Source organism: Panthera tigris, chromosome B3 (genome assembly GCF_018350195.1).
Source record: "Panthera tigris isolate Pti1 chromosome B3, P.tigris_Pti1_mat1.1, whole genome shotgun sequence".
In the NCBI taxonomy this organism is placed as follows: Eukaryota; Metazoa; Chordata; class Mammalia; order Carnivora; family Felidae; genus Panthera; species Panthera tigris.
The window spans coordinates 144,291,201-144,310,827 of NC_056665.1; the positions used below are offsets into that span (position 1 = coordinate 144,291,201).

The window sequence follows — 19,627 nt, forward strand, 5'->3', positions numbered from 1 at the left end:
CGCTTAACTGACTGAGCCACCCAGGCGCCCCAAAAATTTGTAGCTTTAAACACTTTATTAAACAAGAAAGAATGACTATGAATACATTAAATATTAAACTAAGAAGAGGGAACAAAATCTTGGGAAGTATTAATAATAACGTAAGGAACTAATAAAGGCAGGAATTCACGAATTTGAGAAACAGAAGAAAAGAGAAATCTAAAGCTTTGGTTTTTGTTGTTGTTTTTGAGGGGGGATGAAAAGGGAGGCAATAAAAAAGATAAACCACCTCGTTACCTTAGGGAACTTAGTGGGGGAAAGGGAGAGAAAATATCAAGTATGGAATGAAGGGCATGGAAAAGACTAGATAGAGAAGAATTAAAATTATTACAAGGGAACCTTTTGTGCAAATAAATTAGAACCAACCTAAGAAATGGATAGTGTTCTAGGAAAACATAAGTTACCAAAATTAACTCTAGGAAAGAATCTATCTGCACCGGTAACTATAGAAGTAATTGAGAAAGTGGTAAAAAGGCCAGATGCACGCCTCAAATTGCCAAACCCAGGATTTCATGCTTGACTTCTTTCAAACCTTCAGTGAATAGATAGTACCATTTCTCTCCAGCTATTTCAGAACTTAAGAAAGAAGGGGAACTTCCTAACTTTTTTTTTTTTTTTAAACTTTTGAGAGAGAGCACAAGTGATCACGGGGCAAAGAGGGAGAAAGAGAGAATCCCATGAGGGACAGAGACAGGGGAAGGGAGAGAGAAAGAAGGAGAGAGAGATCCCGCCGGGGCAGAGAGAGTGTGGAGCCTGAAGTGGGGCTCAGGCTCACCCAATGCAGGGCTCAGACTCACAAACTGAGATCATGACCTGAACCGAAGTCAGATACTTAACTGACTGTGCCACCCAGGGGCCCTGGAAATTACTAATTCTTTTCTCACATTTAGAAACACTATCAAAATGCATTGGAAAAAGGGAAGAAAACTACAGTTCAATATCACATGTATTCAAAAACCAGAAATTAAAAGTATTAGCATATAGGACTTAGAATTAAACATTAGTATATTTATCTTTGCTCCCTCCCCCCATTTACTAAATAGTGGTGAAGGAATTAAAAAAAGAAGTGACAGAATAGAAGACTAGCTGACAAAGAATTGAACCTAGTTTTGCCAGATGGCATGCGCCCATGTGTGTGTTGTGTGTGTGTGTGATGTTTAATAGATTAGCAACCCAGACTGAGCTGAAACCAAGCCCCTACAAGCAGGAGTTAAGGGTGGAGGTAGATAGAGACTGGTAGCAAAAAGAATCATGCTGAGTCATGCCACAGGATTCAGAACGCTGAGAAATAAGTTCTAACTCCTTTTGTGGGTGGAGTTACAAGTAGAACTGGAAACGGAAAGATTGGCCGAAAATTTGCGCAGGGGCCCTATGCCACCTTTTGCAGCCTGCCCAGTTAGGCATCTTCCCCTTCTCTGCCCTTGTAGATAGTGGGCAGTTTTCTGAAGAGGGTGAATCTAAGAGCTTCTAGACTGGGGACCCCATACCTCAAACAGGGGCCCACCCTCTTTGCTCACTTCCCAGAACTTTGTTAGCCCCTTGTATATTGCCTGAAAAGGAAATAGGAGATTTCTTTTCTGGAAAAATTGACTTCAAGAAAATATAGATACGGGGCACCTGGACGGCTCATTCTGTTAAGCATCTGATTCTTGATTTTGGCTCAGGTCATGATCTCAAGGCTTGTGGTTTAGAGCCCTGCATTGGGCTCTGTGCTGATAGTGCCGAGCCTGCTTAGGATTGTCTCTCTCTGTGTCTCTCTGCCCCTACCCCCCCCCTTAAAAAAAAGAAAAAGAAAAAGAAAGAAAAGAAAATACAGATACAGACATTTGAGTATTTTCTACTGAAGCTCTTTAATCTCTGCCCAGTCATCTTGTGGTCCAGCCCTCATATACATAACACTTAGTCCAGAGTTTTGGGGCTCGCTCTCTCTCTCTCTCTCTCTTTTTTTTTTTTTTTTTTTTTAACGTTTATTTTGAGAGAGAGAGAGAGCACGGAGAAGGAGCAGAAAGAGAGAGGGAGACAGAATCCAAACCAGGCTCCAAGCTGTCAGCACAGCACTCAAACTCACGAACTGTGAGATCACAACCTGAGCCTACGTCAGATGCTTAACCGACTGAGCCACCCAGGCACTCGCCCCTCTTTTTAATGTTTATTTATTTATCTTTGAGAGAATTTTTGAGAGGTGCCTCTCTTAAATATGGAAATATAGAAGGACAACCAGAAATCTCCAGATACTTGAGAATAACCAGAGACTAAAACAAACAAATGAAAAAGAAAAACTGGAAGAGTAAACTAGACTACTTAAAAGAAATGAAAAACTATAATTTGTGTTTTCAAAGATTTGAAAGAGAAAGACAGTACAATAACAATCATTATATTTGTGAAAGAACATGATGCATTGAAAAAGGACCATTGAGGAAGGGTAATTTATGGTATTGGGAAGGAAGTCAATAAAAGGGTTGGAAAATAAAGTCAAAGAAATTTCTCAAAAAGTAACAAAAATTCAAAGACTTTGAGAATGGAGGAAGATATGGTATAAAATTGAAGTATCTGGGAGTACCTGGGGGGCTCAGTCGGTTGAGTGTCCGACTTCGGCTCAGGTCACGATCTCACAGCTTGTAGGTTCAAGCCCCGTGTCGGCCTCTATGCTGACAGCTCAGAGCCTGGAGCCTGCTTCTGCTTCTGTGTCTCCCTCTTTCTCTGCCCCAACCCACTTGCATTCTGTCTTTGTCTCTCTCAAAAAATAAACATTAAAAAAAAATTTTTTTTAAATTGAAGTATCTATCCAGGAGGTGTAGTTTGTGATAAAGAGGAGTGATAAAAAGAACTGACGATAGGAGAGGAAGTTATCAAGGAATGGCAAAAGGTAGTTTCCCAGAACCGTGTAATCTGAACTTCCAGATTGAGAGGCTTGGTGCCCAGTGCAAAAATGACTAAAGGCCCACAGTATATCTAATGAATGCTAATGCAGCACAGATATTAAATCTCTGGTACCATTAAGATTTAAATACATCAAGGTTAAGGAGAATGAAGAGGAAAAATTAGGTCACAAACAGAATTGTACCAAAATGGCATCACACTATTCTGCATTGTTGTGAGCTGGAAGATAATGGAGTGAGGCCTTTAAAATTCTGAGCGAACTGGATATTCACAGGCAAAGATTGAAATTGGACCCCTATCTTACACCACTGACAAAAATTAATTCAAAGTGGATGAAGAACTTAAACGGAAGACCTGAACCATAAAGCTCCTGGAAGAAAACATAGGGAAAAGCTCTTGGACGTTAGCTTTGGCAGTGATTTTTTGGACATGACACCAAAAGCACAAGCAACAAAAGCAAAAATCAACTAGTGGAGAAGTTCAGGAAAAGAAACAGTCAACAAAATGAAAAGGGAACCCACAGAATGGGAGAAAATATTTGCAAACCATATATCTGGTAAAGAATTAATATCTAAAATAGATAAGGAACTTCTGCAATTCAGTAGTAAAAACAAACAAAAAACCCGAATGATCTGATTAAAATGGGCAAAAACCTACCTTTTTTCAATGAAGACATTGGAATAGCCAGTAAGTCCATGAAAAGGTGCTCAACCTCACTCATCATCAGGAAAACGCAAACCAAAACCACAATGAGATCTTTCTCACCTTATATGTGTTAGAATGGCTGTTACCAGAAAGGGATAAATGCTGGCCGGGTTGTGGAGAAGTAGCGACCCTCGGGCACTCTTCATTGGTGGGATGCAAACTGTTGCAGCTGCTGTGGAAAACAGTATGAAGAGTCTTCAAACAATTAACAGGACAGCTGCCTTATGATCTCGCAGTCTCCCTTCTGGGTGCACATCCATAGGAAATGAAGTCACTGTCTCAAAGAGATATCTGACCTTCACGAGCCAAAACATTAACATACAAAACGATGGATAAAGAAGATGTGAGATTACACACACACACACACACACACACACACACACACACACACACTCTCATGCGGGAATATCAATCAGCCACAAAAAAGGAAATCTTGCTATTTGAGGCAACGTGGATGGATCTCAAGGGCATTATGTTAAGTTAAACAAGTGAGATGGAAAAAGACAAATATTGTATGTTCTCACTTCTATGTAGAATCTTAAAAAACCGAACTCCTAGAAGCAGAGAGTAGGCAGTGGGGGGTGGGGGAAATGGGGAGAGGTGGCTACAAAGGATACAACTTCCCGTTATGGGGCGCCTGGATGGCTCAGTCAGTGAAGCATCCGACTCTCGGTTTCAGCTCAGGTGGTGATCTCTCAGTTTCGTGAGTTCAAGCCCCGAGTTGGACTCTGCACGGACGGTGTGGAGCCTGCTTGGGATTCTCTCTCTCTCTCTCTCTCTCTCTCTCTCTCTCTCTCTCTCCCTCCCTCCCTCCCTCCCTCCCTCCCTCTCTGCCCCACCCCTACTTGTGCTGTCTCTGTCTCTCTCAAAATGAAAAAAAAAAAAAAAAAAACTTCCCCGGTTCTAAAGATGGTTAGTGTCCAGGGATCTCACGTACAGCACGGTGTTTGGCGTTAACAATACTGTGTTGTATGTTCGACACTGCTGTGGACGTAGCACCACCATGACAACAACGAAATGGTAATTATGTGAGGCGAAGGGTGTGTTAACTGACTTCATTTTGGTAAGGATTTCACAAAATATAGGTGTTTCAGATTGTTACATTTTATACCTTAAACTTTCACTGTGTCACATGTTAATTATATGTCATTGAAGCTGAGGGGGCATCTAGTGGCTCAGTCTGTTAAGTGTCCGATTCTTGATCTCTGCTCAGGTCATGATCTCCCAGTTGGTGAAATCAGTCCCCAAGTCAGGCTCCACACTGAGCATGGAGTCTGCTTGGGATTCTCTCTCTCCCCCTCTCTCTCTCTGCCCCTCCCCTGCCCAAGCTCTGTCTCTGTCTCTGTCTCTCAAAATAAATAAACATCTTTTCAAAAAACACCTTTTAAAGTTGAGGGGAAATTTTTCTGAGAGAAAAATCTAATCTATTGGGTTTTTTTAAATGTTTTTTTTTTGAGAGGGGGAGAGAGAGACAGTGTGAGCAGGGGAGGGGCAGAGAGAGAGGGAGACACAGACTCCCAACCAGGCTCCAGGCTCTGAGCTCCAAACTGTCAGCACAGAGCCTGACACGGGGCTCGAACTCATGAACTAGGAGATCATGACCTGAGCCGAAGCTGGATGCTTAATGGACTGAGCCACCCAGGAGCCCCAAGAAAAATCTAATATATAATTCTTTACCCAGCCAAACTGTCAATCACATATGAAGACAGAATCAAATATTCTGGGGCATGCAAGGTCTTAAAATTAACCATTTACTTACCCTCACTTGGGAACTATTGGTGGGATATATTTCACCACAACAAGAGAGAATACCAAGAAAGAGACAAGTGTAGGATCCAGAACAGGAAATCCAACAGAGTGGGCCTTGAGAACAGGGCAGAGGCCTTCAAAATATGAATATCTATAAGGAAAAAAAATTACTTAACTGTGAAAGTATTTTGAAAGATTTATACCTCTGTCACAGAGTTTAAGGGTGAATTAGTAAAGTGAGGGATACATAGAAAACTTAAGTAAACAGCGACACCTGGATGGCTCAGTTGGTTCAGCATCTGACCTGATTCGGCTCAGGTCATGATCTCATGGTTCATGGGATTGAGTTCTGCATTGGACTTCATGCTGATGGCATGGAGCCTGCTTGGGATTCTCTCTCTCCCTCTCTTTCTCTCAAAATTATTTATTTAACAAACTTAAAAAAACTTAAGTGAACAAAATTACCAAGGAAGTTATTGGCTCCAAGGAAACCAAAAATAAATAAAAAAGATGGAAATGCATTCCATCCACGTAAATATTTATATAACGTAAACAATGATTTAGCCAAATGCTATCATAACTGATTAGGAAGAAGGAGGGAAGGGACATACCGTGGGGAAGGACATAAGAGAGTGAAGTCTTCACTGCCCATATTAAGAAATCAGTAAAGGGGCACCTAGCTGGCTCAAACAGTTGAGCATCTAACTCTTGACCTCAGATCAGGTCTTGATCTCAAGGTCATGAGTTCAGGCCCCACATTGAGTTCCACACTGGGTATGTAGCCTACTTAAATTCAGTAGATAATGGGGTTGGGGAGGGGCTAAACAAATCCGTGAACAGCAGTGCAAGCAGGCTATTTAGAAGTAAGGCAGCAAATGGCCAGAGTTGAAAATGCTCGCTATAGTAGGTAGCTACAAGAAAACGTCTAAAATGGAAAATTAGGGAAGCATTACATTCTGGCTTTTTAGAAATAAGTAGGTAAACAGTAGGTGAAATAGCTAAAAAAGTTGAAAGGATTGCTTCTGGGAACTTCACAGAGAAGAGAGGCAAACAGAAGAGGGCAGGGATGAGTTTGGATAAGTAACCAACAGTGCCTGCCTTGGCAGACACAGGTCTTACTTCCTTAACTCCATACAAGGTCATGCAAATCAGCGAACAGGAGTATATAATCTGTGGAAAATAATCGAAAGATATACTTAAGTAATTAATAGGACAGATGGTCAGTATTCAAGTAAAAATGTTCAACATCCTGTAGATACCATTTTCTCATCACTCAGATCTGCAAAAAAAACTAGTGATGCATAGTGTTGGCAAGAGTGTAGAGAAATAGGAAACCGCATATTGTTGCCAATAGTGTAATATATTTCAATCTAGTAATATAGCACTAACAAAGCTTTAAAGGCATGCATGCCCTTTGGGGGTGTCTGGCTGGTAGAACATGTGACTCTTGATCTTGAGGTTTTGAGTTTGAGCCCCACGCTGGGTTGTAGAGATTACTTTAAAAAATAAAATCTTAAAAAAAAAAGTGTGTATGCCCTTTGGCCCCCATTCGCTTTCTAAGACTCTGCCTTGCCAGTACATTTGCATAAGTGTACAAGAATGTATATACAATAGTCCCCTCTTACCCAAGAGGGGCATGTTCCAAGACTCCCTATCTGAAACTATGGATAGTACCAAACTTGCATATACTACGTTTTTCCTATACACACACACACCTGTGATAAAGTTGAATTTACAAATTAGGCATAGTAAGAGTAGCAATAATGACTAATAATAAAGTAGAATAATAACAATGTACTGTAGTAAAGTTCTATGAATGTGGTCTCTCTCAAAACATCTTACTGTACTGTACTTCCCCTTCTTGTCTTGTGATGATGTGAGGTAATAAAATGCCTAGTGATGAGGTGAAGTGAGGTGAGTGATGTAGGCATATGACAGCGTTCAGCTACTCCCGACCTTTTAACTATACATCAGAAGGAGCATCATCTGCTTTTGGACTGAGGTTGATCATAGGGAACTGAAACTGCAGATAAGGTCGAGGGGCGGGGCACTACTGCACAAGGATGTTCAGTTTAATGTTATAATGGCATCAATTTATTAGTAACCTACATGACGTCAGTAAAATCCTAGTTAAATGCATTGTAATACACCCAGACGTGTCATATCCCCACATCTCTAGACATCTCTTCTTGGGTAGGAGAGGTCATTGCTTTTGGCTAGTGTTGTTAGATGGTCTTTAATAATGCTGCTAATTACCTTATTTCCCTATCATCTGTTAACTTTCCTATTCTGTTCTTTATTTCAAGACATTTAATGTCAGGGTGGTTCTCAGAGCAACTGGAATCTCTGCCTGTCTTAAATTTTGCCTTATGGCACTGGCTGTCACATTTACTTGACTTCAGAGACTCTCCCTAGAAGACTCGCTTGCCTTTCATCCACCAGCAGCCTCCCACCCACATGGTGAGAAGGAATAGGATTTGCTCTTCTTGTTACCAGAGATCAAAACACAGCAATTTCCAGCTACCTTGTCTTTTTTAAGAATTCCCCTTTTAGCCAAAACAAAAAACAAAAAGCTTTGTTCATTCTCAACCTTTTTTCTTAAAAATCAGATTAATTGAGGGAAGGGAGATTAAATACAGTTATGTGATTCAAAGTTCAAGGACAGAAAAAAGTATAGAAGGAATGGTCTTCATTCAGCCCTTGACTTCCAGTCACCCTGATCCTGCTCCTGGGACAACCAGTAGCATCAGTTTCTGTTTGTCCTTCCAGAGATATTCCGTGTACAGAAAAGCGAAGACCTGTATTTTTCCTTTTTCACACCAATGCATTTTCTTCACAATTCCTTCTTCATTAAACTCTGTGGGTTTTTGCCAGCCTCCCTCCCTTGGTTTTATCTGAGAGGGGCTTTGATTTATCCTTTCATTGAGCAAAGCTGCAGGGAGCAGCGTAGTAAAACAGAGGAACAGAGATTCCTGCACAGTGAAGAGGAAGAGCAGGTAGATCACGTTTCCGTCTTTCCTTCCTAACGCACCCTCGAGGTGCCCCAGGACCTGGTATGCTGTTGGTCAATAGATTCCCGCCCCCGCGTGTAGGTCTGTGGTAGGCATTAGACCCCGGTGTCCGGATCTCATGATCTCTGGCTGCCTTGTCGGAGTCTCTGTTGTGGACCCCAGCTCTTTCCTCTTTGAAATGTTTGCTTTTCGGTGTCTCTGTCTTTTCATTCTGCACAATTAGGCAGTGTTGCGTCCTTCCAAGGATGTCATCTCTATGCTGGTAATTCTACAGAGTTTATCTCTAGCCCAGAATTTTTTCCTGAGGTCCGGACACACATACTATGCTGTTTTCACTGGCCTCCAGCACCCCTCGCGCTGCTTGTCCGAAACCAGCTCAGTCTGCCCTGCTGTGCTGTGGCTCAGACCATCACATCTTCTCTCTGTCTCAGAGTGGCACCCGAGGTGTCAGCGTCCCCTTGGCTTCTGTCTCCTTTACCCTCTGGATGTTTCTTGACTGTGTCTCCTTCTCTTTATCCAAGACTGCTAATAATTACTCGTGAATCTTAGATTTACAATATGGCTGTTTTCTATTAAAGAAGAGGGTGGTCATTATGTTTGCTTCATGATTTCTACCACCTAAGTTGTCGTTCAGCCTGTCACTCAGCTGCCATGAAAAGCACAGGCCGTCCACGTTACAGCCTGTTCCTCCTGTCTTGTACCTGTGTATCTGGAGAGGCGAGCCTTGACCCCAGTTTTGTTTTTTTTTTGTTTTTTTTTTTTTAATTTTTTTTTCAACTTTTTTTAAATTTATTTTTGGTACAGAGAGAGACAGAGCATGAACGGGGGAGGGGCAGAGAGAGGGAGACACAGAATCGGAAACAGGCTCCAGGCTCCGAGCCGTCAGCCCAGAGCCTGACGCGGGGCTCGAACTCACGGACCGCGAGATCGTGACCTGGCTGAAGTCGGACGCTTAACCGACTGCGCCACCCAGGCGCCCCAACCCCAGTTTTATATGACCCCTTCCTCCCCACCCTTCATGCTCTTTTTTTATGTTCTCACTTCATTTTACATTACTTGGTAAATTGTCTTTTTCCAAAGATCATTTCTGGGCATCCCAAGTCCTGGCTGTTGGGACATTTCTTTACTCTCTGGTACTGTATATTTGGTGTCCTTGGTATTCTGATCACCAGGATCCTGAATCTTTGCCTTCGAACATGTTTGTTCTCCTCCTGGGTGACCAGTTCCTAGAGGACATGGAGATGTTAGGAGGACGCAGATTGGTCACTTTATCCATTTCAGTGGTTTTTTCATTTTGTTTTTTTTACAACTAGCCTCTGCATAAGATTGAAAAGGAATATAGAGAAATAAGGTAAATTAATATGGTAGAAACGGGTGATTTCTCTTCAAGTGTCCTTTTATAATAAAACTTTTTTTTTCTTTCTATAATCTATTTTTTATAATTTACATCCAAGTTAGTTAGCACATGGTGCAATAATGATTTCAGGAGTAGATTTCAGTGATTCATCCCCTATGTATAACTCCCAGTGCTCATCCCAACGAGTGTCTTCCTCAATGCCCTTTACCCATGTAGCCCATCCCCCCACCCTTCCAGCAACCCTCTGTTCTCTGTGTTTAGGAGTCTCTTCTGTTTTGTCCCCCTCCTTGTTTTTATATTATTTTTGCTTCCCTTCCCTTATGTTCATTTGTTTTGTATCTTAAAGTCCTCATATGAGTGAAGTCATATATTTGTCTTTTTCTGACTAATTTTGCTTAGCATAATGCCCTCTAGTTCCATCCACGTAGTTGCAAATGGCAAGATTTCAGTATAATAACAAAACTTTTTTTTTTTTAATTTTTTTTTTCAACATTTATTTATTTATTTTTGGGACAGAGAGAGACAGAGCATGAACGGGGGAGGGACAGAGAGAGAGGGAGACACAGAATCGGAAACAGGCTCCGGGCTCTGAGCCATCAGCCCAGAGCCCGACGCGGGGCTCGAACTCATGGACCGCGAGATCGTGACCTGGCTGAAGTCGGACGCTTAACCGACTGCGCCACCCAGGCGCCCCAATAACAAAACTTTTAAAAGAATGCTGTACTACCCATCCCTCCGTCGGGCCCCATTCACCTTTCCTCTGGGTTTCACAGCGCTTCCCTCGGCATACCCTCTGCTGTAAGTCATGGGTTGTCTGTAGTAGGTTAGTCGTCTACTGCTCTCTAACAAATCACTCCAACACTTAGCAACTTAAATGAAGCCATTTGTTATCTCACAGTTTCTTCGAGTCTTGTGTTAGGGAGTGACTTAAGGGGGTAGTTCTGTCCCAGGGGCTCCCGGGGAGTTTTGGTAGGAGCCACAGCTACAGGCATCTGCAGACTTGACTGGGGCTCGCAGCTCTGCTTCCAGAGGAGCCCTCTCACCTGGCTTTGTCTAGGGGCTGCATTTCCTCACAGGCCGTGGGCATGAGGCCTCAGTACCTTGCCATCTGGGTCTGTCCATCGGAGGGTTTAACGTCCTCGTGACACACAAGCAAGTGATCTGTGAGACCTGGAGGGTGCCATGTGCCTTTCAGGACCTGGTCAATCTCTGAATGCCCCCCACCATCACTTCTGCCTTACTCAGTTCATTCAAAGCAGGTCACTAAGTATACCCCTCACTCAAAGGCAAGGATATTACATTCTATCTTTTGCAGGGAGGATTATCAAAGAATTTGTGGACACCACAAATTTTAGAATTAAAAAATAAATCTTTAAAAAAAGAATTTTAAAACCACCATACCTGGGATGCTTGTTGAAAGAAAGATTCTCAGGGAGCCTGGGTAGCTCAGTCGGTTGAGCATCCAACTCTTGGTTTCAGCTCAGGCCATGATCCCAGGATCCTGGGATCGAGCCCCACGTCAGACTCCATGCCCACTCAAGATTCATATTCTCTCTCTCTCTCTCTCTCTCTCTCTCTCTCTCTCTCTCTCTCTCTCTCTCAAAAAGGGTGGGGGGCACCTGGGTGGCTCAGGGTTGAGTGTCCAACTCTTGGTTTTGGCTCAGATCATGATCTCAGTGAGTTTGAGGCTCTGAGCCTGCTTGGTTGGGATTCTCTCTCTTCCTCTCTCTCTGTCTGTCCCTCCCCTGCTCACTCACACTTTCTCTGTCTCAAAAATAACGTTAAAAAAAATGTTTGTTTAAGTACGATTCTCAGTCCCATTTCTGATCTAGCGAGAGGTAGGGCCCAGGGACCTGCAGTTTGCATATCCTTATGATTCTCATGCAGGTGACCTGAAAACCATACTCGGAAATGCACTGTTCTACCAGATGGATCCTTTGGTCTTCCTTAAATAGTCTTTTTTTTAAATTTTTTTTCAAGTTTTATTTATTTTTGAGAGAGAGCATGAGTTGGGGAGAGGCAGAGAGAGAGGGAGACACAGAATCCAAAGCAGGCTCCAGGCTCCGAGCTGTCAGCACAGAGCCCGATACGGGGCTCAAACTCACAGACCATCAGATCATGACCCAAGCTGAAGTCAGACGCTCAACCCACTGAGCCACCCAGGCACCCCCTTAAATAGTCTTAATTGGTCACGCCATATCTTTCCTCATGTGTCCAAAGCACACTGAGCTCATTTTCTGCTGTAGACCTCTTGTTAAGTCCTGCACAAGTCTGGTTACTAAAGTGAGCTCTTGCCTCCCTTGGGCTCCTGGAATACTGCATCATCTTTTCCTGCTCCTTGGCCCTGAGTACTTTGTTTCAGTGCTGCACTGCCAGTAGGGATTTAAAACTGATCACCTTCATTTGACCTGCCCTCCTGCCAGCAGAACTATGAAACCACACTGCTTGGTGGTCAGTACGTGTGCCAGAGGAGTGCTGTGTGCCAGGCTTGGTCTCAAGTACAGTAGTGAAAGGACACTGATGTGCCCCCTCCCCACAGGTCCACCAAAAGTGTGTCCTTACACTTGAAAGACATTGTAATGAGGAAGCAAACAGACCGCTATGATGTAAAACAAAGATCTTCTCAGGTGAGGTTTACAGAGGATCTGCCTGAGACTTCAAGGACAGAAAGAAGAGACTCTAAGGAAGGAAGGAGCTTTGTATGCTCTCCTACCTGAGAGGAGTCACAGGAGTTGGGGTGGCTGGAGCTGAGGTGGGAGGAGCAAGCCTGGGTTTCATTCGAAATGCAGTGTCCTAACTTGTTTTGGCTTTGTATCTAACTTGGAGCTCTTCTAACTTAGCAGTTGTGGAAATAACTGGGAGTTTCAGATTATATGCTACAAATTCAACTATAGTGGATTGGAAAACAGGGTTTCTATGTTGGCTTGACAGAGGGAAACTACAAACTCAAGCCTGAGTGGTAGTCAGGGTAGTTACTTCTCATCTAAGAACATAAAATGTGAGAATGACCACAGCAGCAACAGGAGAGATTTGTGTTGGAGAGAAAAGTGCCTTTAGAGATGACCCAGCCTTCAGGAAAGGAATCTTACTCTTCTGACCCCGTGTTTTTAGGCTCTGAGCTCGGTTTATAGGTCAGATACATCCATGCCCATCTCCATGCTCTTAGCTGTTAGGTGCCGATTCAATTCTAGATTAGATGTGGTGGGCAGGGCAAGTGCGGTAAGACCCCTGTGATTTCTCCCCAGATTCCTTTCCACATAGTCAGCTGCTCCTCCTTCCCAAATTCTGCTCAGCCCATGCCTCTCATAGGTTATGGATACTGGGTGTTGGGAGACCTGGTTCTAGTAGCCCAGTTCCCTACAGAAAGAGAGCAGGACCTTCGGAGATCTTTTCCTCCCCTTTCCTGGTTTCCACCTGTTTGCAAGAGGGTGGAATAAGAAGGTCTCTAGAATTGTTACTTTCTGAGATCTTCTGATACTAGCCGAGGCCGTACACTGTGCCCCTCTTCTGAATTGACAGCACATGTGTATACGACAGGTTAATATTTCTCCTTATTCTTTGTGATGGCTGGACAGCTCTCGGCTTGCCTGGGTGGTTTTTGTTATGGCATCTGCTGGGTTCACTTGTATGGCAGCATTCGGTTGACAAGTTGATGGGGCTGTCCTCTGTTGGAACAGTGGCTCTTTTCCTACATACAGCCTTTCATCCTTAAAGAGGCTGGACTGGCCTCTTCATTTCATGCCAACATCATTCCAAGAGAACAAGCCCTGATATTCAGCCGCTTATCCAGCCTTTTCTTCAAATTTGGTACTGTCCCATAGGCCAGAGCCAGAGCAGGTCACACAGCCCACACAAAAGTGTGAACATGTGAGACAGGGCTCAGTAGGATCATTAGTGTCACAGTCTGCCACAACTTCCATGCTAAATTACCTGCCTTCTCCAACAAGGATTTCCCAGAGTGGTTTTGTTCAAAGTCTTCTTGTAGAATTACTTGGAATTATCAGTCGAATACACTTGTGATGTAGTTCTGTAGGACTGTACATGTATGGATTTGCAATATCTGCCCCTGGGTAGATACTGAATCAGACTAAGTTTCATCACAGACTGTTCTTGCCTAAATGGTCTCATGCGTTCAGGATAGCAAAATATAATGCAGATTGTCATATCATCCTCCTCTGGGACTTCTGCTTTTTCAGGAGATAAAACTGAAGCATTTATAGCTACCCTGGACTCTCATACTAGTGTTAGATGTGGACTGTTGAACGTTAGCAATGGATCAGTTATCTAAGAGATTTAAATTTGTATTACAACAGTGGAATAGAATGTTTAATAACCTGTGTTGGGGGATTATGTGTTTGTTTTTTAGCTCTTCAGAGAAGTAAGAATAATGAAGATTTTAAATCATCCAAACATAGGTACTTTCTGCTTTCTTAAATACTTTTGGGTCTAAATGCATTCCATTTTGTGTCTAAACATATGTCCCAGGAGTGGTAGGAGATTCCTTCCTTCCTCCCAGCCCAGGTACACTTTTCGTAAAATCTGTGTTTATACAAATTTTTGATCATTTGTATTAAGTTTTTGAAATTGCTGAAGACATCAAAAGCTTAGGTATTAAACACTTGAATTTAAAACTTAATGCAGTAGAAACATCTGTAATCAGATTATAATTTTCTAATTTTTAGTGCATATTAGAACATAACGTAATTTTATTTCATAGAGAAGGGAATTATAAGTCAGAGTTAAGGTTTCAAAGGTATAACAGTTTTTGCCATGGCATTGTTCTTAAGAAATTATTTGTATATTGAGTTGTATTTTTAAAAATACAGGTTACCTGCTATTTAATGGAATTTTGATAGGAATTGTTCTGTTCAGTACAAATTTGTGTTATGTGCCCTTTGTGTGCATAGCTTTGTGCTAGGTGGGATGAGGTGGGAGTGAAAAAGGTAGAGAGGCGCCTGGCTGGTTCAGTCAGTAGAGCACACAGCTCTTGATCTTGGAGTCATGGGTTCAGGCCCCATGTTGGGTGTAGAGCTTACTTAAAAATAAGTGAGTGAGTAAGGATGAGGAAGGGCTGTGGTCCTGCTCTCATCATAATTGTTGGAACAAGGCAAACGTATGCAAATTACTTAGTATTTTGTATATACATCTCAATGAAAGCTTGATCCCACATATAACATAATAGAGCTCTTTTAAAATAATACTTTTTTTTGCACAATGCTATCTCCTACAATCTAAAAATATTATTTCAAGAGTGAAATAGCTGTTAAGACAGCCACTTGACAGCCAACTTAATATCAAAATCAGTTCTAGGAAGTAGAAGGGATGATATTTGATGCTAAGGATACCCTTTCAAGAATTCTTTTTTTTTTTTTTTTAATTTACATCCAAGTTAGTTAGCATATAGTGCAATAATGATTTTAGAAGTAGAATACAGCGATTCATCCCCTACGTATAACACCCAGTGCTCATCGCAACAAATGTCCTCCTTTAATGCCCGTTGCCCATCTAGCCTGTCCCCGCACCCAGGACCCCTCCAGCAACCCTCAGTTTGTTCTTTATATTTAAGAGTCTCTTATGTATCGTCCCCCTCCCTGTTTTTACATTACTTTTGCTTCCCTTCCCTTCTGTTCATCTGTTTTGTATCTTAAATCCCAAATATGAGTGGGAGTGATATTTGTCTTTAATTTCACTTAGTATAATACCCTCTAGTTCTGCCCATGTTGTTGCGACCCTATCAAGAATTCTTACGGCATAAGAATAGAAAATAAAATGGAACCACAGGAGGGAAAAGCTTACACCCTGTTTCATCAGGTCTAAGCCACATTATTTAAAAGGCATTATTAGTTTCACATACTGCTAAGGAAAAAAAAATGCTACCAAGCCATCATCTTATTATTAGTGATGTTAGTTAAAATGTGAAAATCTTAGAGTCAATAAATACATGTTTGGAGAAATAGAACAAGGAATATAATAGTGGGAAGAAAACATTTCCTTACTTTTCATTTCAGCCCTTTGTGGTTAGCTAACTCTCGATTTCAGATTCCAGCTTTGCACCAAATAACCAATCACAGCAGCCTAGAACTTGCTAACTTAAACATATTTTGTGTTTTATTTAGTTAAATTGTGTCCTGATTAGACTTCTCTCTACTTACTCCTAAATAACATATCTTTGATAATAGGTATGAATTTCTAAAATTTTAAATTTGTATTGGATTCAGAGAGCTTTTGCAGAAGAGCCAGTATTTGCATTGATAATGTTGATGGTTTACCAGCATATATGCCTTAAATTTCTTTAAATTCTTTTTCCTGACAACCTGAATATAACATTTTAGAAATGATACAACTCCTAAAGCCAAGACTACACTATATGTTAACTAATTTGAAAATAAATTAAAAAAAAAAATGATATAATAGTTTTATTCATCAGCTCAACAAACATTGCATACTATGTTAGACACTTTATTTGGTCTGATGCTCTATATTAAAGTGTCAGAAAATAGTCTGCAGTAAAAGAGACTAGCACACCCTCCCCCGTTTTTTGGTAAGTTGAACTTTCAAGTATGCATTACCAAAATAAAGTAGATATGGAAAAAGTGATTCAGTAGTTTTAGACATGTACTTCAGTTTGATTTTTAAATGTGTATATTTCTGATTGATTTGATTTGGTTTGGTAAATTAGCAGTAATAGAAGTATTATTTTTATCTGTAACAAGAGACTGCTATATAGCGCAGTCACATTGACCCATTGTAAATAATTCTTTAAAAAGTTCTTTTCAATTAATGATAGCATAATCCCTTCTAACATTTTCCATCTCTGGCTTCAGAATAGTAACAAAAGAACCTTCTTCTCTGAGAACAAGTGAACAGAAATCTCACGTGGAATTGTTCTGTATACCCTTAAAGCCATAATGACAAGTGAACAGACTTAAACTTGGAAGAGTAGAGTAGATCTAAGCAGCTCCTGCAGGTTAGATGTGAAATAAGAACTCTTCCTGAGGGGAAAGGCGGAGCTGCTGGGAAGGCAGCTAGCCAGTGTAGACACAGCACAGGACGAGGATGGAGGAGATACGCACAGGTGCACTGCCTAGGCTGCTGAGTGCATGCCAGAGTCACATCACTTGAGCACCCAGAAAGTGTTCTTATGGAATTTCATGCTTTTAAAAGTCAGTTGTTGTGTGTGATAAAATTCCCAAAGAACATTCTTTGAAGGCCAGTTATAAAAATCTTTAACCGGGAAAAAGTTACCGTTCATAGTTACAGTTTATATGTACATTGTATATGCATAAAGACATTTGTTTCTTTTTTTCCTGTATTCTTTCCCCTCCCCCAGTGAAGTTGTTCGAAGTCATTGAAACTGACAAAACACTGTACCTAATCATGGAGTATGCAAGCGGAGGTAAGAATTTTAAAAGGTTTTTCTTCCTTTCTTCCCTTTTAGAAGAATGTGCAACCACACTGCCCATATGGATGATTGTTTGGGTTTCGTTTACTGTCCAGAGTTGTAATACAGCAGCAGGGGATCAGGAAGGAAAGCTGTCTTGGCTCTTCTGTGGGTTGCTATTAAGTACTTCACTATTAGCATTAATAAGTGATGATATCCAAAACTTGGATTTTTTTATTGTTGCAAGATGTACATAACATAAAATTCAGCATTTTAAGTGTACAGTTCTGTGGCATTAAGTACATTGACATTGTTGTGCAACCGTGACCACCATCCATCCCCAGTACTTTTCATTTTCCCAAACTGAAACTCTGTCCCCTTTAAACACTAACCTCCCTCTCCTCCTCCCCAGCCCCTGGCACCCCCCATTCTTCTCTCTGTCTCTATGAATTTGACTCCTCTTAGGGACCTCATATGAGTGGAAGCATACAATACTTGAACTTCTGTGATTGGTCTGTTCCACTCAGCATAATGTCCTCAAGGTTTATCCATGTTGTAGCATGTGTCAGAATTTCCTTCCTCTTTAAGGTTGAATAATATTCCATTATGTATATACATACACCACATTTTGTTTATTTTAAGAACTTGAATTTTTAAATATATCAGTGCCTTAGCCTGTTTGAAATAAATGTGTACTGTATATTGGATGGTTTTCTTTATCAGATAATAATGTCATTGGTGTTCCTCTTTCCCAAGGCCAGAAATGGTGGTTGCAGTGCATATATTTAGATTTTCCCTAAAGATTAAGGATTAGTCATTTTTTGCCTACAGGGTTGTATACATATAGCCATTTTTCTGAAATGCATGTATATAACTATTGTCTTTTACAAAGATTGTCATTTTGGGGCTGAGGTTGGGTTAGGCTTGTAGTTTTTGGACCGCATGTGAGTCTCCTTGTCTTTCGACGGCGGAAGCTTTCTTACTGGTCCTTGCATGCTCCTACCTCTACATAGTGCCCGGCACATAGCAGATACTCAGCAAATAAGAACTGAGCTGCATTTATGAAATTACAAAGTACTGGGGACATATTCTGCTTAACTCTGCAGTATAGCTTTGACTGTTTTGATTACAGTAGAGTTTTATTGTTAGCACTTTGATCAGTCAGAAAATTGAGTCACAGCCTCTTTGCAATGAAAAGATTGTCAACCTGTTGTGGGCAAGAATGAGTTTACAATAGGCAAACCTTTGACACTACTTTTTCGTACCCCTAATTCAGTATTAGTTGTCTGATTTAGAGTTTAAATGTTTGATTTGAGAATTATTTGGGATTTTCCACAATTAAGGAGTAGTAGGAAGAACTGAAACTTAATTGCAGAACCAAAAATCTATATGGAATTCTAATGCTTTCTACTTGTGTTACAGAATTATGTTCATAACCTTTTCATTGGTGTAGCTTCTGCAGCGCACAAGTGCTTTCTCTTACCTGATCTCCTTTGACCTTCACAATGACTCCTTGATGTGGCCAGGCAGTGAAGGATGGGCTTTTTACCCTTGAAGAAATGGAGGCTGGGAAGTCATTGTGGTCACGCTGTCAGGCCTGGAGCCCGAGCCTTCTGACAGTCGATAGCCTCTCCTGAGTGGTCAGTTGGTCGTGGCTTTCTGTTCCCATGTATTTTAGGGGTCATAGAGATTGCTCTTCTGTAGGGGCAAGACAAAAACATCTTAGAAACATCCACTTTTAGTAGAAAGAGGGTGGGCTTTTAAAAACACAGACGTGGGGTCAGTCCAGCCAGTGCCTCTCATTGACAGTGTGACCTGATAAATTAACATGTCTCTGAGCCTCTTAGTGGACATGCTAACACAGCCCTCCTTTGAGGGCTCAGTGCGGGGCTCAGCGCTGTAACGGGCACTGTTCATTGGTGATGTGGTTTTCTGGCTTGGGCTGTTTTAATCAGCTCAACAAAGCACTGTCTCCAGGACATCTGTTTTATTGTTGATACATTTGCCATTTGGAACAACCCAGAGTTTCATAAATTGACTACCTACTCCTCCCTAGCCTGGTATTTTTCAGTTTGATAGAATCATAGAATTTTAGAATTGGAAGGAATCTTAGAAGTCATCCAAGGTAACTGCTTAATTTTTAAAGTAAATTAATTTACTTAATTTAAAGTAATTTTGGGGGGGCGCCTGGGTGGCTCAGTCAGTTAAGCGTCCAACTTCAGCTCAGGTCGTGATCTCACAATCTGTGGGTTTGAGCCCCACATTTTTTTTTTTTTAAATGTTTATTCATTTTTGAGAGACAGAGACAGAGCATGGGGCGGGGGAGGAGCAGAGAGAGACACAGAATCCAAAGCAGGCTCCAGGCTCTGAGCTGTCAGCACAGAGCCTGACGAGGGGCTCAAACTCACGAACTGTGAGATCATGACCTGAGCCGAAGTTGGACTCTTAACTGACTGAGCCACCCAGGCGCTCCCACAAAAAAATTTTGTTAAGTAATTTTTAAAG

General features: G+C 41.5%; 1 protein-coding gene across 13 annotated transcripts in view; it reads left to right on the top strand.

Moving 5' to 3' along the window:
- The window catches only part of MARK3 (microtubule affinity regulating kinase 3), a 111,680-nt gene that overhangs the window by 55,152 nt on the left and 36,901 nt on the right, over nt 1–19,627 (top strand). For 8 of the 13 annotated variants that reach the window (XM_042990647.1, XM_042990648.1, XM_042990649.1 and 5 more), the window contains 2 exons: nt 14,108–14,156; nt 17,072–17,137. In XM_042990647.1, the coding sequence (XP_042846581.1) occupies nt 14,108–14,156; nt 17,072–17,137 (115 nt within the window). Of the gene's footprint in view, nt 1–12,280; nt 12,369–14,107; nt 14,157–17,071; nt 17,138–18,648; nt 18,763–19,627 lie in introns of those variants that run through there. The other 5 variants (XM_042990653.1, XM_007094887.3, XM_042990654.1 and 2 more) reach the window with 3 other exon arrangements.